The sequence below is a fragment of the Apaloderma vittatum genome, unplaced genomic scaffold (genome assembly GCF_000703405.1).
Source record: "Apaloderma vittatum isolate BGI_N311 unplaced genomic scaffold, ASM70340v1 scaffold1239, whole genome shotgun sequence".
In the NCBI taxonomy this organism is placed as follows: domain Eukaryota; kingdom Metazoa; phylum Chordata; class Aves; order Trogoniformes; family Trogonidae; genus Apaloderma; species Apaloderma vittatum.
In genome coordinates, this window is record NW_009733319.1 from 53,475 (window position 1) to 68,002 (window position 14,528).

The following is a 14,528-nucleotide window of genomic DNA, read 5'->3' on the forward strand; positions in this document are numbered from 1 at the left end:
AGGGAGACCTGTGCTCTGAATTGTCGTGTCCATAATCCCCATCACCGAACACTCATTCGGTTATCAGAAACATTTCAGAGCCCTTGAGATTAATGGCTGGTGCCATGTAAACAGAGCTTTATACTGGGAAGGCGCTGTTACCAGCGGGCCAGTGCACAGCAGGAGCAGACCAAGGCAGGTCCCTGTCCCCTGCAGTCCCTGCATTCTCCTAAGAAAGAAAGTGCCGGGATGGGCAACAGTCTGAAAGCCATAGTTGCTTTTGTGCCCTCTGATGAGTGCCAGAAGTACCTCCTGGAAGACCTAGAAGAGATGCCTGTGGATAAAATGGTGGATCTGAGCGGCATGCAGCTGAGGAGGCTGCCTCTGCACATTTGCTCTTTTAGGGAACTGGTCAAGCTGTACCTGAGTGACAACAACCTGAACAACTTGCCCCCTGAGCTGGAGCAGCTGCAAAACCTGCAGATCCTGGCACTGGACTTCAACAACTTCAAAGCGCTGCCCTTGGTCGTGTGCACGCTGAAGCAGCTGTGCATTCTCTACCTGGGCAACAACAAGCTCTGCAGCCTGCCCCTCGAGCTCCGGCTCCTGCAGAACCTCAAGACCCTCTGGATTGAGTCCAACTGCCTGCAGTGTCTGCCCGAGGTGGTATGTGAGCTCAGCCTGCTCAAGACCCTGCACGCCGGCTCCAACGCCCTGCGTACACTCCCTGCCCAGCTGCGGTGCCTGCAGGAACTCCGCACCATTTGGCTGTCGGGCAACCTGCTGTCCGAGTTCCCCTCTGTGCTCCTGGACATGCCTTTTCTAGAGGTGATCGACTTGGATCGCAATTCCATCCGCTTCTTCCCCAGCCTGGCTCACCTTCCTGGCCTGAAGCTGGTAATCTATGACCACAACCCCTGCAGGAACGCACCCAAAGTGGCCAAAGGGGTGCGCAGGGTGGGGAGATGGTCAGAAGAGACTCCTGAACCCCGCAAGAGATCTGGGGCGGTGATAGAAATCACTCTTGATGAGAAACCATCACCACCTCCTGCCGCCAAGCTGGAGCCTGAGGCCGAGCCCTGCTGACGCTCAGCTGTCTGTTCTGGCAAAGATGGCAGCGCACTCACACCGCCCAACCTCTCCTCCTCCCTTGCTTGCTGGTGTCCAGGGACCACCACGGCACCTGGCCAGTCCTCAGGAGTAGGTGACAGGCTTGGAGACAGATGACAGCAAAATTCCCTTGTAGAGACACCCTCTTCTGCACAGTATCCAGCCCCCTCTGTAGAGCAAAGACTCGTTCCTTTTCCCCTTCCTGAAACGCAGGGACCACTAGAGATGAAGACACAGTTTAGATGTTTTCTGTGGGTGGATCATACAAAGCAGGTACAGACTCACCACTCCTCACCCACGGACTCAAGTCTTCTCTTCCATTGTGCTGAGAAGCCCAAGCTCAGCTGGAAGCCACTGTTCAAGGTGATCACTGCCGTGTCAGCTCTAAAGTAACACACAGCCTCTGTCTCCAATGGCTGACCTGAAAAACAGCCACGGCTGAAGGATACCCTGCCTACCACGTGGGAAGCAGTAGCGGAGCCCTAGATGCAGTGCCGAGGAAACCAAACTGTCCTCTTACCGCTGCCGCCTTCCCCCTAGAAAATCTGCAACCATTCGTGTTTTGTTATTGCCAAGCAGAATTTTAACTGAAGGTGAGGAAAGAGACTTTGGCTTTTACAACACTAAAACATTGCCTGTGAGGGCAGCTGTACTGGCCGAGTTTTCATGCAGTAGTGAAGAAGAAAATCAAAGCCTGACTAAAACGGAAGAACCATGACAGCTGGAAAGGTAAACTTGCATGAATAAAACCCAGGGCTGGGAGTTTGCCACTACAGGCTCCCACAGAATTTGAAGCTGATGCAAACTTTACTCAGTCAGGTATTTCTCCAGCTTGCAACTTGGACAGGTTCTCCTTCAAAATGCACTGACCTCTTTTAAGTATGTTTTGCCTTAATTGTATGTTTTAATTTAACACAGAAAAGAAATCTGGCTCAAAATGACATTTTTAGCTTTTGATTCCACATCACAGACTGAGTTTGGTAAAAGACAGCTTTAAGAAGGGTGGGGAGCCCTCAGTAGCACAGAACAGCCACTGCCCTCCCCGCCTCACTCATCAAGTGGAAAGCTTGTGCCTGCAGAGCCTGCAGAAGTGGTGGTTGACTTCCCAGAAAAGGTTTGATTCGCTGCCAGTTCGTGACTGCTTAATGTCACTTACATGCCTGAAAAATTTTCTGGAAATTATGTAGTCTGCTAGCACTTGCCGTCTTGTTACATGAAGTCTGAATTTGGATCTGGCTGGCACCCATGCAGTGTGCTTACTAGTCATTAAATAAAGTATACTAACATCTTGCTGAGTTAAACCAGTCTTCTTTGGAATTAAATGAATTACCTCTTTCCAAATTCTTTGATCTAGCCTTGTTCCAACAAACAATTTTTTCCTACAAAAGAAAAACATTCAGCAGGGTAAGAGTTTGGGGCTTTCTCAACATCCAAGTTTGATAGTTTATTTGGTACTTCATTTACCTGAGGGGCAGAGAAGGTGCTTTCACCTGCTTGTCAACGGTTTGTATTTAACAGAATTCTCTACATGGTGTTGCCACTTTTGGAGATCTGAGGGGAGCCTGTTTTGAGACTTCAGAGGAGCATTCTGTAAGCAGCTCCTCTTCATTTCAGGAAACCTAAGAGAGAAAATTGTTTGCACAGATGCTTTCTTGATTTCCAGTTAATCTTTCTGCTTTGGCAGACTTCCCCTGGTGTTTGCCAAGGCACTGCATTACCCCTTGCAAGGGCCAGGAGGGTCACAGTGCCTCACTGGCACTTCTCTTTGGGCTTCCACAGCCGGGACACCTCCACTTGTCTCCACTTACAGTCATCAAAAATCTACGTTAAGACGGCTACAGGCATTACAGACTTCCATACGACCAGAGCCTAAAGGAACGACTATGAAACACATTGGCTTTACAGCAACTGCTGGAATAGGAAAGAGCATATAAAGATAGGCTAAAGGAGACACAAAGGGGGGGGAGGGGGGAGCGGGGAGAAAAAAGGGAACATATTGCTGCCCTCTACTGTGAGTGTTTAAATAAGTCCAGTACTTCATAGTCAAACAGACTGCTTGGACCAGGATCTTGGTATCTCTCCCAAACCACACCTTTCTCTCAACTCCCCCCAGCATGACTATCTGCATAAAATTTGTGGTGTAAAAAGCTGCAAAATCCCTTAAGTTGTTGTTTTGGGCACTGATTAAGGTTCCTCGTCAAAAAAAATGAGTACTACTCCAGTATTACCAGAACAGGATCACGTTTAGCTGTTTCTAGAATACCGACTCCAAACCTGTACAGCCAGGTCCGATATAAACCACTCACACTAAAAGCACCAGGTCAACCCAAACCCAGAAGTCGCAAAGGCCAGCGAGGGGATCCTTTCTTTGTGCTGCCTCCTCACTGCCTGAAGTGTCTGAAGATGAGCACCAGTATCTTTCCTAATGAATCTGCCCTTCTTGGTTCTACACAAAAGACAAATACAACTTCGATGAATTTGAATTTATTTTTATTTCTGTGTATTTTAAGTGGAACCTGGAAAGGAACAGAAGGTGAATTACTTGCAGGTGAATTCTTCCCCACAATACACGTAAACTGAAATAAGTTAAAACCAACTGAAGATAGTTGTTTCATGCCACCGATGGAAATGGACTCGCCTCAAGCTTCTGTTCCATAACCTCACAAAAACTCGATCACTAGAAAAAATTACTAGGTGAGATCTGGTCCACACATCCTCAGGTACTGAAGAAAATTTAACATGGGCGATGGTCCGGTACACGTTTTCTGGGGAGAAAAAGAAAAATGAGGTTCTATTTTAGCTGCGGATTCTACTTCAGCAGCAGCTGGGCATTTCACTAGGATTCATGCCAAAAGAAAAAAAAGCAGCATGATCCCTTTCATCCTGGTCAGCCACTTCTGCAGATGTTTTAGTACTACATATGGTACATGAGCAGCTCGTGACCCAAACTTAACTAGGCACTGCTCAAGCACACTAATTTGAGCAGCACACCAATGGCTCTGAAGGCCTGTTCATAGTGCTAATGCAGAAAGATCACATAACGTGAACATTAGCCTGACAGATGTCGGTCTTTATTTCAAATAGAATAATTTTTAGAGCAAGACTTTTCGTCAGTTACTCTTCCACAGAAGTAACTAACTCTATACCTGCAGGTACTCGGATCGTACCTTGGTGCTGCCTTAATAATATCATCTACACGAAGAATCATTTCTGCTGCTTCAGCTGCGCTCAGCAAAACTTGTCTCTTGACTTGGAAACTTTCCGTCACTCCCAAGACTGCCATGTCTCCAATGATACCCTCTTTCATATCTGGAAGAAGAGACACGTCAAGAGGCTGGGCTTTTATAAGGAAATTACAAGAAGCTGACAGGATGCTAACTCGCCTGCTCAGATGAATCATACTGATAGTAAGAGAAGTATTACATAAAGTCTTTCTCTCCAGTGTTGCTGATTTCATCGAGACACGTTACAATTACATAAAAGAAGTTAATGATGAAAACTTTTACATGTTGGGAAGAGACAAGATCCCAACAGGACTCTCAGCACTATTTCCTTAGGCAGATCAACCTCTGAGTTCCTCTACACAACTTTTCCCTAAGTTTTTTTCAGGGGCAAGGAGGTGCTTGGTTGCGTTGGGTTTTTGTTTGTTTCAAACAAAGCAGTACCTTTCTTTTGAAGCTACATATAACTAGGCTCAATGTAAGCAAGGAAAGTGGGTTTTAGAGATGAAAATCATCCCCTTTCAAATCAAAACATTTTTCACTCTACTGTGAAAAGCCTGGTAGAATGATTGAGGAATGTGACATCATACACTTGCACTCTATGCAAAGCAAACAGAAGTCAATGTACTCAGTTCTTCTAGATGAATGTATCAGCGACAAAGAGACATGACCACGTTTAACAAGCCTAACTGCCCTCTTCAGCAGCAATCCAACAACAGAAGCAATGTCAATCCCCTTACCAAGTCCGTAAGTTGTCTTCCCCTCGCTATGAGCAGCTCTGAGCTGAGCAACCAAATCTGCGCTGTCATAGCCAGCATTATCAGCGATTATTGTTGGGATCTAAGGGGATAAACACAGGTCGTTTAAATGAATGCAGGGACTGATCCCTAGGAAACACCCAAAACACTTTGATATTACTAATTTACTATTCAAAAACATGTATGTCTATTAATCTGACATGTGATTAAGTAAACTTACCATTCGTAAAGCTTTAGCAAAGGACTCCATTGCAACGGACTCTTTGCCAGGTGTCCTGATGGCAAGTTCTGCAACAGCATTAGCCATCAGCATCTCGGAACAACCTGCCCATCAAAGACACACAGATGGTTTATGCCTGACTTGAACAGTAACGCAAAATGTGCATCGTGTACAAAGTACCAAGAATCTAATATTTACCTCCACCATACACGGTTCTAGTGTCCTTCACGGTCTGGGCAAGAACACAGAGAGCATCATGCAAAGACCTCTCTGCTTCATCTAGAATCTGCTGTGTTGCTCCGCGCAAAACTATGGTGCAAGCTTCACCTACAAAGCGCAAATGAGGAAAGATTAGAAAAAACATGTCAAAGACACAAAATGAGGTTATTGCAAAGCATTTGTAGCAGTTTTCACCAATTTTGGGGTGAAAAGAAAGCAGGATGACATTTCATAAGTAGAATGAAATGATGTACGTTACCACTTTTATCAAGGAACTGTTCCGCAATACCATATTTAATAGAAAATGAAAGTTATCTCAAAACAATCCCTCAGAAACTTAGTATTGGCATTTCCTAGAAAATCTCTCACGTTTTTAAAGTATTACAAAGTTGCTTCTTTTCTTGTCAATTTAGTCTCCAAAGCAGAAATTTTGGTTCCTGTCCTCACAAATGTTTATGTACATTTACACAAAATTAACTATACACAATTTCAACACGAACATACATCTTCCGTACGATTTTTACTGAAGAGCAAGGCTTTAATAAAAACAGTCAATTTAATCTCCAAAGCAGAAATTTTGGTTCCCATCCTCACAAATGTTTATGTACATTTACGCAAAATTAACTACACAATTTCAACACGAACATACATCTTCCGTACGATTTTTACTGAAGAGCAAGGCTTTAATAAAAACAGTTACATGAATCATTACAAAATTCTTATGCCATGCTGGTAACTGAACAGCGTTAGAAGAGAGTTAACACAAATGTTATAACATGTTATTTGCATTAAAACACTTACCCATTGCCACTCCAGAGAAATGAATGAGTTTATCTTCTCCAATCATGACTTCTTCAATAAGCTTGCAGCTTCCTAGTTTTACTAGCTCAGGGTGATCAAAGGTTGATGCAATTTCACCACCTACAAATGTAAGATCACACAAAAGTCAGGGAGCTCATGATGAAAGCATCCACCCAGGCAAGGTCCAACCAAGACGGGGGGAAAAAAAAAAAAAAACAAGAAAAAAGTAATTTTCATAACTACACAAAAATAAATTTACATTAACAATACTGATAAGCCACATTTTTTCCATGTCAGCATGTGGCACCAGAAACCTTCCACTGATGTTGACAAATCCTTAAAACACCAAGATCTTCTTTCCCATCACAAAAACTACAATAGTTGTAATGCTTTTGAGTTCTGTCTGGGTAAGAGCCTAAACATTGATCTTTGCCAGTACTAAAATGCAAGCCTTTAAAGTTTTAATCACATTTACTGATGAAGTATTTATAAAACACTAAATGAAGTTTGTTATGCTTTTAAACTTGAGCATATGCCAGTATTCATCTTGACCGCCTGATGATGGCTAAAAACCACTGGCCACTCCCTCTCATGAATCAGGAATCTCATGCCATGTTGTAGTAGCAATAGCAGCAATATTGTGCACTGTTTAAAATCTCCCATACCATGAACGAAACAGAAATTACAAAGACCAATGTGTCTCTGAAGAGAATATTGTTCTGGTACTTTGCTCTTCCCATTAGAAAACCGTTCATATGCATTCACTCCCCATGTATGCTCTATTACCCCACATTACCTTGCAGCCCTGCTGCAGCTGTAGCAGCACAAGGAAAGCCAAGAAGATGTAGTAAAAGGTTTGCGCTTACTAAAAAAGCTTGTCAGTCTTTTTCAGCTGTATTATTTGACCCAGTGTGGTCTGATATGGTCCACTTGTTCCAACTATAAAATCTGCTTTCCATTTGTCTCAGAATATAATGCTTTTTCAATTGTTTGCCTGTGCCAATGTGCCTACACACAGTTATACACTATTGCTACACTAAACAAGTATCTTCTTTCTCCCTGCAAAGCAACTTCTCTACACCACTTTCACAATCAACATTTTATGATGTTCCCATGAACTCTAACTTCAGCAATAAGAATCATCTGTAGCTTTCCAGATGTTTCATTTTCATTAGTTACTAGAGTCACATTTACACTGACTACTACTAAAAACATTCAGCTTGTTCAGGTCATTTGAGGTCCGTGTCAAGTCAACGACTCAGGCCCATGTTTTTAACAAAGGATGACTCTTCAGTCTTCTCTATTATAGATGGTTGTTGTTTGATTTTAAGAACAAGATGACATCAACTAACTTGTGGACTCATCACCCTATTCTTTCTATTGCTAAATTTCATCTTTTTCCTAGAAAATAAACATTTCGAAAGTTTATCAAGCAAGAATTTAACTGAGAATATTGTTTTTAAATATGAAAAAACCCTACTAACTAGCACTAACTAATTCCACAGTTAGCACTACAATCCTTATCTACAGTTTCTAGAGAAAAAAAAATGTTTAGATTATTATGCATAGAGGATTCAGCAACTAAATAGACATTTCACATGTGAAGTATAACATACTGAAGATAAAACTGAATTCCTTGATTCTGGAAAAATACTGACAGTTATATAGCAGTTGACAAATCAACAAAATAATCCTAATTTCTTATGGTCAATTTCATAGGATACTCCATGCACGTTTGTATTTACGATAAAATACTGAGAACCTTTCACATTCACAGATCTGCTTAACAGTAAGAAGTACAGACGAGGTGATCCAGCATCAACGTTTACTTAAGATCAGGTAATGCGACCCTCCAAGTTTCATGCAACAAGTTACTCTGCATACCTGTAACAAGAGCCAGACGTTCCACACCAGCAAAGTCTGCGTGTTCAATGGCCATGACACCAGCAGCTCCAAAGAGATGTTCAGGGTAGTTGTAGATCAACTGTCTACAATTAAAACACAGGCATGTCTTCTTCGTACTACACACGGAACAAGCGTTTTAAAATACCAGCCTAGCAAATGACACCTGATTCTCAGTAGCATGGACTTGCGGCAGGATTTCCGAAAGCTACAAAGCAGCCAATATGTGATGCAGCTGCCATGCAGAAACAAATGCAGTAACAGGAAAACATACAAAGCTAAAAAAATTAATTTCAGACTATTACAGGTCTTTGAAATATCCTTCCCCTGAAAACACACTTTCAATGCACAAGGATCCATATGTTTGAAATTCTAAGCTCTTTGCATCCTAAGCACCTGCTGGGCACTTAACTGCCTGTTCTAGCAGAATGCACCTGAACATGTGAAATAACTGAATTCCTGAATTCCTTCATCAGTATAAAATGCAAACCACAGACAACTCTACAGGAATAATCAACGGCCAGTCTTGTAATGTATACAAATAGCAGATCACAGAGAAAAGTATGTGCTCCCTTATTAATACATATCTTGCTCTCTGTAGAACAAAGTAGTCATCTAAAGCTGAATGGTCAATGACTCAGGAGGGCTACGGTGAATTATTTTTCCCTTTGAAACTCAAGACTGAGTGTCACAGAGATCTATCAGGAGCTGGGCAATGTCATTTCTGTCAAAAAAAAAAATGTTTCTAATTCATCTGCAAAATAGGTAACTGGCGCTGCTAGGTACGTTCAGAGAGGATTCTTCCTTCTCTGGATGCATATAGCCTTGACTCTTGTCAAGCATCTTCTCAGTGGTATTTCCCTGGCTAACACCCACAGTATCAGAGATGAAGTGGATCTACAGCGTGTCTATAAGCAGAAGTCACTTCTACCATGGAGTAAGTCTGAAAGTCTGAAAGTGACTGACTGCTACCTGAGCTTCCTTAGGGCAACTACCTGCGTTACAAGTGTGCTGGAGAGCACTGATGGAGTTAAGGATGGCTTTTTGCATACTCCAAAGGATTCTTCCATCAGTTTGCCAAGACAATTCGACTCTAGGACTCTGTACTTGTACCATGTCTGCTGGACACCATACTCATTTTGCCTACACTAGAACATGACACAGATGGAGGCACTACGAGATTCATCAGTCTGTCAGCACTTCTTAACGATGACAAATTTTGACAGTCAGTTGTAAGACGCACAATGTCCTGAAAGAGTACATCTTTACTACTGTGGAAAACGCTGCTACTCTTACAAATCCTATCCTTTAGTGTAGTACTAGCTAATCAGCCTGCTAGTAGACTACATGACGTGCTGAACCACCGGGCATCAAGCTGTGTTTCACTGAGACAAATTACTGAAAGGCAGAAGCATTTTTTATCATTAAAAAGCTGAAAAGCTGAATGCTTTTTTTGCACCATGACAGTGTAAGAGATAAGCACACTGCTAACAAAAATAAGCAACTTAGACTGTGACATCTTTTACATGAAAATGGTTATCTTTCACACTTCTCAAAGGCTCACACCAGGGAGCACAGAGGCCTTTCAAACACTCTTGCATGTAGAGCAATACTCCAGCACCCGCATTTTAATACAGGAAAACACACAGCTGGTCCAGTCTGAACTAAACACACTGAGCAGCACAGAATCTTTCAGCACTAATTTCCCCCACAAAAGTGGAAACACAGATGTGAACAATGCTGCTGGTATTCCTAATCAAACAAATCTTTTAATGTAAAAGCATAGTGACATTGCTTCAACTGCTCTGAAGCACAGACCCCTGATTAAGTAACATCACTTCCTACTCTTTAAAATAAAAAATTAAAACAGGATGGTGGGGGTATGGTGCACAAGAAGCACAGAAAACAATTTCATCTTCACTGATATAAAAAAATCCAGCATTAGGATCAACTGATTTTACAGATTCGAGCATAACATTCTTCACACTCAAAATATTACAGTCTTGCTACTTTCTAGCTGAATTATAAACTCGGGGACCCCTTTTCCCCAAAAATGCATACCTGTTTATAAAGCAGTTTATTCCATGCTTAAGAATACGGTCCACCTTTTCCTTCATTTTTTCTTTTTCTGCCTGTTCTATTTCTGCTACCTTTGCTGTAGAGTCCACTCTAACACGAGAGCCAAAAATCTAAATTAAAGAAAACAAGAGCTCAGTCTAAAAAGGAGTTTCACTCACCAAAAAAAGATCATTTCACAACAGTAGATCTGTCACATACCTTAATCTTGTCTGTATCCATACCAGTATTTGCAATAAGAATCTTTGCATTTTCAATTCTTTTTGGCTGATTCACACCAATTTTCTTGTCCAGTAAAAAGCCTGTAGTAACAGAAAAGGCTTGTAAGACTTCACATTAAAAAAGAACAATCTGTTTATATTATCACAAAACTCCCTCATATTTATTTTTCAGTTTATTAACAAAAGAGTAATGTTTCCTAGAACAAATTTGAACACAGATGTGTAATTTTTAACAGCTTCATTTCTCAAGTGCACTTACAGCCAACACACAAAGACTTACCTTCATCCAAGTAGGAATCAGCCAAACTTCCACCAAGTTTCTTAATGACATGGATAGCCTCCAAATTACCAGAACCTTTCAACCTAAGAACAGCTTCCACCGCTAGTTTTACAAAGTGATCTTTATGATGAGTAAGTAACTTTGATGAAAGAGTCGTTCCTGCAATGTTCATCAAGTCTTCACGGAACTTCACTTCATCATCACTGAAATAAAAGTCAGTACAGTTAAAGTGGCAAGTCTGAAAGCCTTTAACTGCCATTAACCTACCACTGTGAGTCTCCCCCCACTTCTTTTAAGTCTGTACCTACTTGTACCAAGTTCCATTTTGTGGAACGCTACACAGAATCCCTCCAGCGTCCCAGAATACAACCTCCTATTTGAAATACAAGTTCCATTAGAAGAACCTTTGCTTAAGAAAGTCTGTACTCTCAAAAGTGTCGGGTAAAGAAAATAGTCACATTTAAAATCAGAAGTAATAGCTCAGATTTTTATTCTAGGAAGCAAATTATTTTTCATATTTTGTTTCTGCACATCGCAATTTTAAATATTCTCATAAAATTTCTTAGTCACGGGGCTTTTTTTAACAGGCAAAACTCATAAATTCAGCCTTTACTTAAAAGAGAGTGAAGACTTTCCAAATGGTATACAATTCTCACTGATGTTTTAATCTTGACTGGTTTACAAAGAGTTATAGCAAATGTACATTACTGACCCATGATCCACAGCTGCTTTCAAAAGTGCCTCTCTTGAAGCTTTTGTGGCTGCTCTCCAGCCTGCAATGATGGTCTGAGGATGAATCTTCCTTGCAATCAGTAACTCTGCCTCCTATTTAAATTAAATAATCAGGTTTTTTCTCCCCCTAAGGTACATTTACACTAACTAAGAAAGCCCTTTCCAAGTAATTAGAAAACTATGAATGACAGTAAAAGCCAGAAAGCTGTAACAGTGAAATTAAACTTACTCTACTGGTAGGGATTTTTTCCTCCAATCTAGGCAAATATGATCAACCCTTGGAATATCACCAAGTAATTTTGATTAATTAAAAAAAAAAACCAAACTGCAACAGAATTAGCAAGCTTTCACTTCACATTTCAGATCAGTTTCCTGTTCACTTACAGCTACAATTTAAAGCGTAGTTGGAACAAAAAACACATCACCTGCCAACTCCCTTTTCGCAAGCAACTTAACAAGCTGATAGATCATTTCTCAGACAGTCTTGATCAACGATTAGATTTACTAGCACAGCTCTGCTAACAAGAGTTCCTCACTTCTGAATTCTCTTTTGTAGTAATTTCAGATTTAGAGTTTGGCAGTGTAAACTCCACATGTAAAGAACAGTAGGAATTCAGGTCTTGTGCACACAAGAACAGATTTTTAACATGCCCTTTTTTTTTTTTTTTTCTCCTCACTGATGTTACGGAAGAGGACTTCACAACTGTGCAGAGCTGCATGCTGTCCAGTGCAACATCTGGGAGGTGACCCATAAGAGTGATACTTCTCTGTTTCACTTGCATAATGAAATAAAACAATTTTCTAAAATGCAATAAATTAGAATACTTGTGCATTTTATTATAAAAAAGAATATAATATAAAAAAATTTTTAAAAAACCATGATGCAATATCTATGAGGCTCTACTCTGTCAGTTTCAATGCCAACAGAGCAAGGTATTCCTATACTTTGTAAGCCCTCTTCATAAACATCAAATAACACAGCTCCTACTGATATCACAGAAGTACACCACCAAACAGAAACACATCTGAAAAACCGTTAATACATCACCCTCAGCAATTCAGCTGCCAGCACCGTGACAGATGTAGTTCCATCGCCAACTTCATCATCCTGAACCTTTGACATATCTAAAGAAAGACGATGCCGCATTAATGTTTTGATTCAAAACACCGTGCTCAGCCACACCAGCTTTACATACGATTACTTTTATCTCACTTTAGTTTGAGGAAATAAAAAGAATCTTACTCCTCAACAGATCACAGGTCACTATATAACACAGTCACAGAAAAATGCGAGAGCAAATCAAACTCAGCATCCTTCAAATTCCTGCTTTTTAGACACCAGTACTAGCCTGGTGATGGTCAAGCGCTACTCCTCTCTCTCCCCATTCCTAAAGATGGTCAACAAAAGGAAGTACGGCTGGATGGAAGCTCTAAGGTCAGAGATCTTATTCTCTGATCTGCAGAGTCAGAGAACGTAATACCAAGTATGCCTCGTGAACAGTTAATAAACAAAGACACAGTAAACATGAAACCATCAAGAAACCTGACACTGAATTGTTCAGGGCCCTGCTCATCACTGGAACTGAATCATTTGCACACTAAGACAGCTGATCACAAAGTCAAACTCTGCCCAGAGTAGAATGTTAAGGGAAAAAAATTTGTTTCAGGGATAACCAGATAGAAACTCTGTACCTTGACAGACTTCCAGTGAAGAGGAGCATTTACCTGTGTTTGTCCCTTTTGACTTGTGGGACAAACCAAGGCTGAGGGGAAAATAAGGAAACACCAGAACAGTTTTGCAAGAGCAGCGCATATCTCAATTTCACTTTTGCAGAATTCCACAACTCCTGCAACGCCGTGGCCTCCTTACATCAGAATTCTACTCTCCCTCCCCTCAATTTGTCATATTTCTTGAAGAATACTTTTCTATGAACAAATAAAAACTATGTAATAAAGTTACAAATGAAGAAAACACAAAGAATTCCAATGATATGCTGTTAAAAACTCACCAACCAAAACCTTGGCAGCTGGGTTGTCGACTCCAATAGCTTTCAGGATGGTTGCACCATCATTGGTAACTGTTACTGTGCTATCTCTCCCAGTACTCAGAAGAATCTTGTCCTATAAGGTACAAGATTTAGAATACTCCTTGAAAACACACTGTGACAATTAAAACTAAATTTACCAGGTATGACCATGGAGAACTTGCAGCTGTCTTACCATGCCTTTAGGTCCCAGAGTACTCTTGACCAGGTCACCGATCGCAATGGCACCAACAAAGGACGACTGAAATGAAAAAATATATACCTTAGAAAAGGATTTATTTCTGCTTTAACACAAGAAGCAGCTGATAGCCCCCCAACTCTTCCACAGCAGTTTGGGTCCAAGTTTCTTAACTGCTAAATTTTGATAAACAGATCAAATATATTTCATTTTCACAGAAACCATAAAAGCCTAACCTACAGCCAAAAGAAATGCCTTCTAATGAACATCAATCTTCTGAGCTAAGGTACTTAATTTTCAAACACTTAAGAGGAGTTTCTCTAATTGTTAATATAAACAACACTCCTTCTACCTTCTCTTCACAGACATGCAACAGGAAAAAAATTTAAGACATCTGAAGTTCCACATCACCATAAACTGAAAGTAAATATAACAGTAGAAAGAAAAAGCTCAAGTTTTACCAGTTTCTTAGTGAATTAAACTTACCAATCGAGCTGTTTCAGCCTTTTCTTCATCTGCACCTGCCTTGAAAATATTCACAGGAGCAAGGGAAAGTGATGCCTAAAACAGATTTAACACAAAAATACTCCTTTAGCTTTAATAAAACAACGCATTTTAAACCAAATCCCTGATACTAACAACCTAAACAATGCTTTTTATTATTTATTTCTATAACCCATTTGGTTTTGACACAAGGTAAATTCAACCTGACTCTTTGTTAAATATCTCTTTTGCAGTCTCATTAGAAGATTATAAGACTGATTGGAATCTGCTCCAAGAGACTGT

At 40.7% G+C, this 14,528-nt stretch overlaps 2 protein-coding genes across 2 annotated transcripts; one reads left to right on the top strand and one right to left on the bottom strand.

The window, feature by feature from the left end:
• The first annotated feature begins 228 nt into the window (after nt 1-228).
• On the top strand, nt 229-1,065 carry LRRC10 (leucine rich repeat containing 10). The gene has a single exon (XM_009875814.1). It carries the CDS (start codon nt 229-231, stop codon nt 1,063-1,065), a length of 837 nt encoding a protein of 278 aa, XP_009874116.1.
• A 2,511-nt stretch (nt 1,066-3,576) lies between these two features.
• CCT2 (chaperonin containing TCP1, subunit 2 (beta)) lies at nt 3,577-14,303 on the bottom strand (the record flags this gene model as incomplete). The annotated part of the gene is made up of 15 exons (XM_009875815.1): nt 3,577-3,854; nt 4,257-4,398; nt 5,051-5,150; nt 5,289-5,392; nt 5,487-5,615; nt 6,309-6,428; nt 8,193-8,296; nt 10,272-10,399; nt 10,488-10,588; nt 10,788-10,990; nt 11,500-11,612; nt 12,568-12,644; nt 13,529-13,640; nt 13,740-13,805; nt 14,229-14,303. Coding segments are annotated over 15 exons (1,605 nt in total), but the record flags the coding sequence as incomplete, so codon positions are not given.
• Nucleotides 14,304-14,528: the final 225 nt, after the last annotated feature.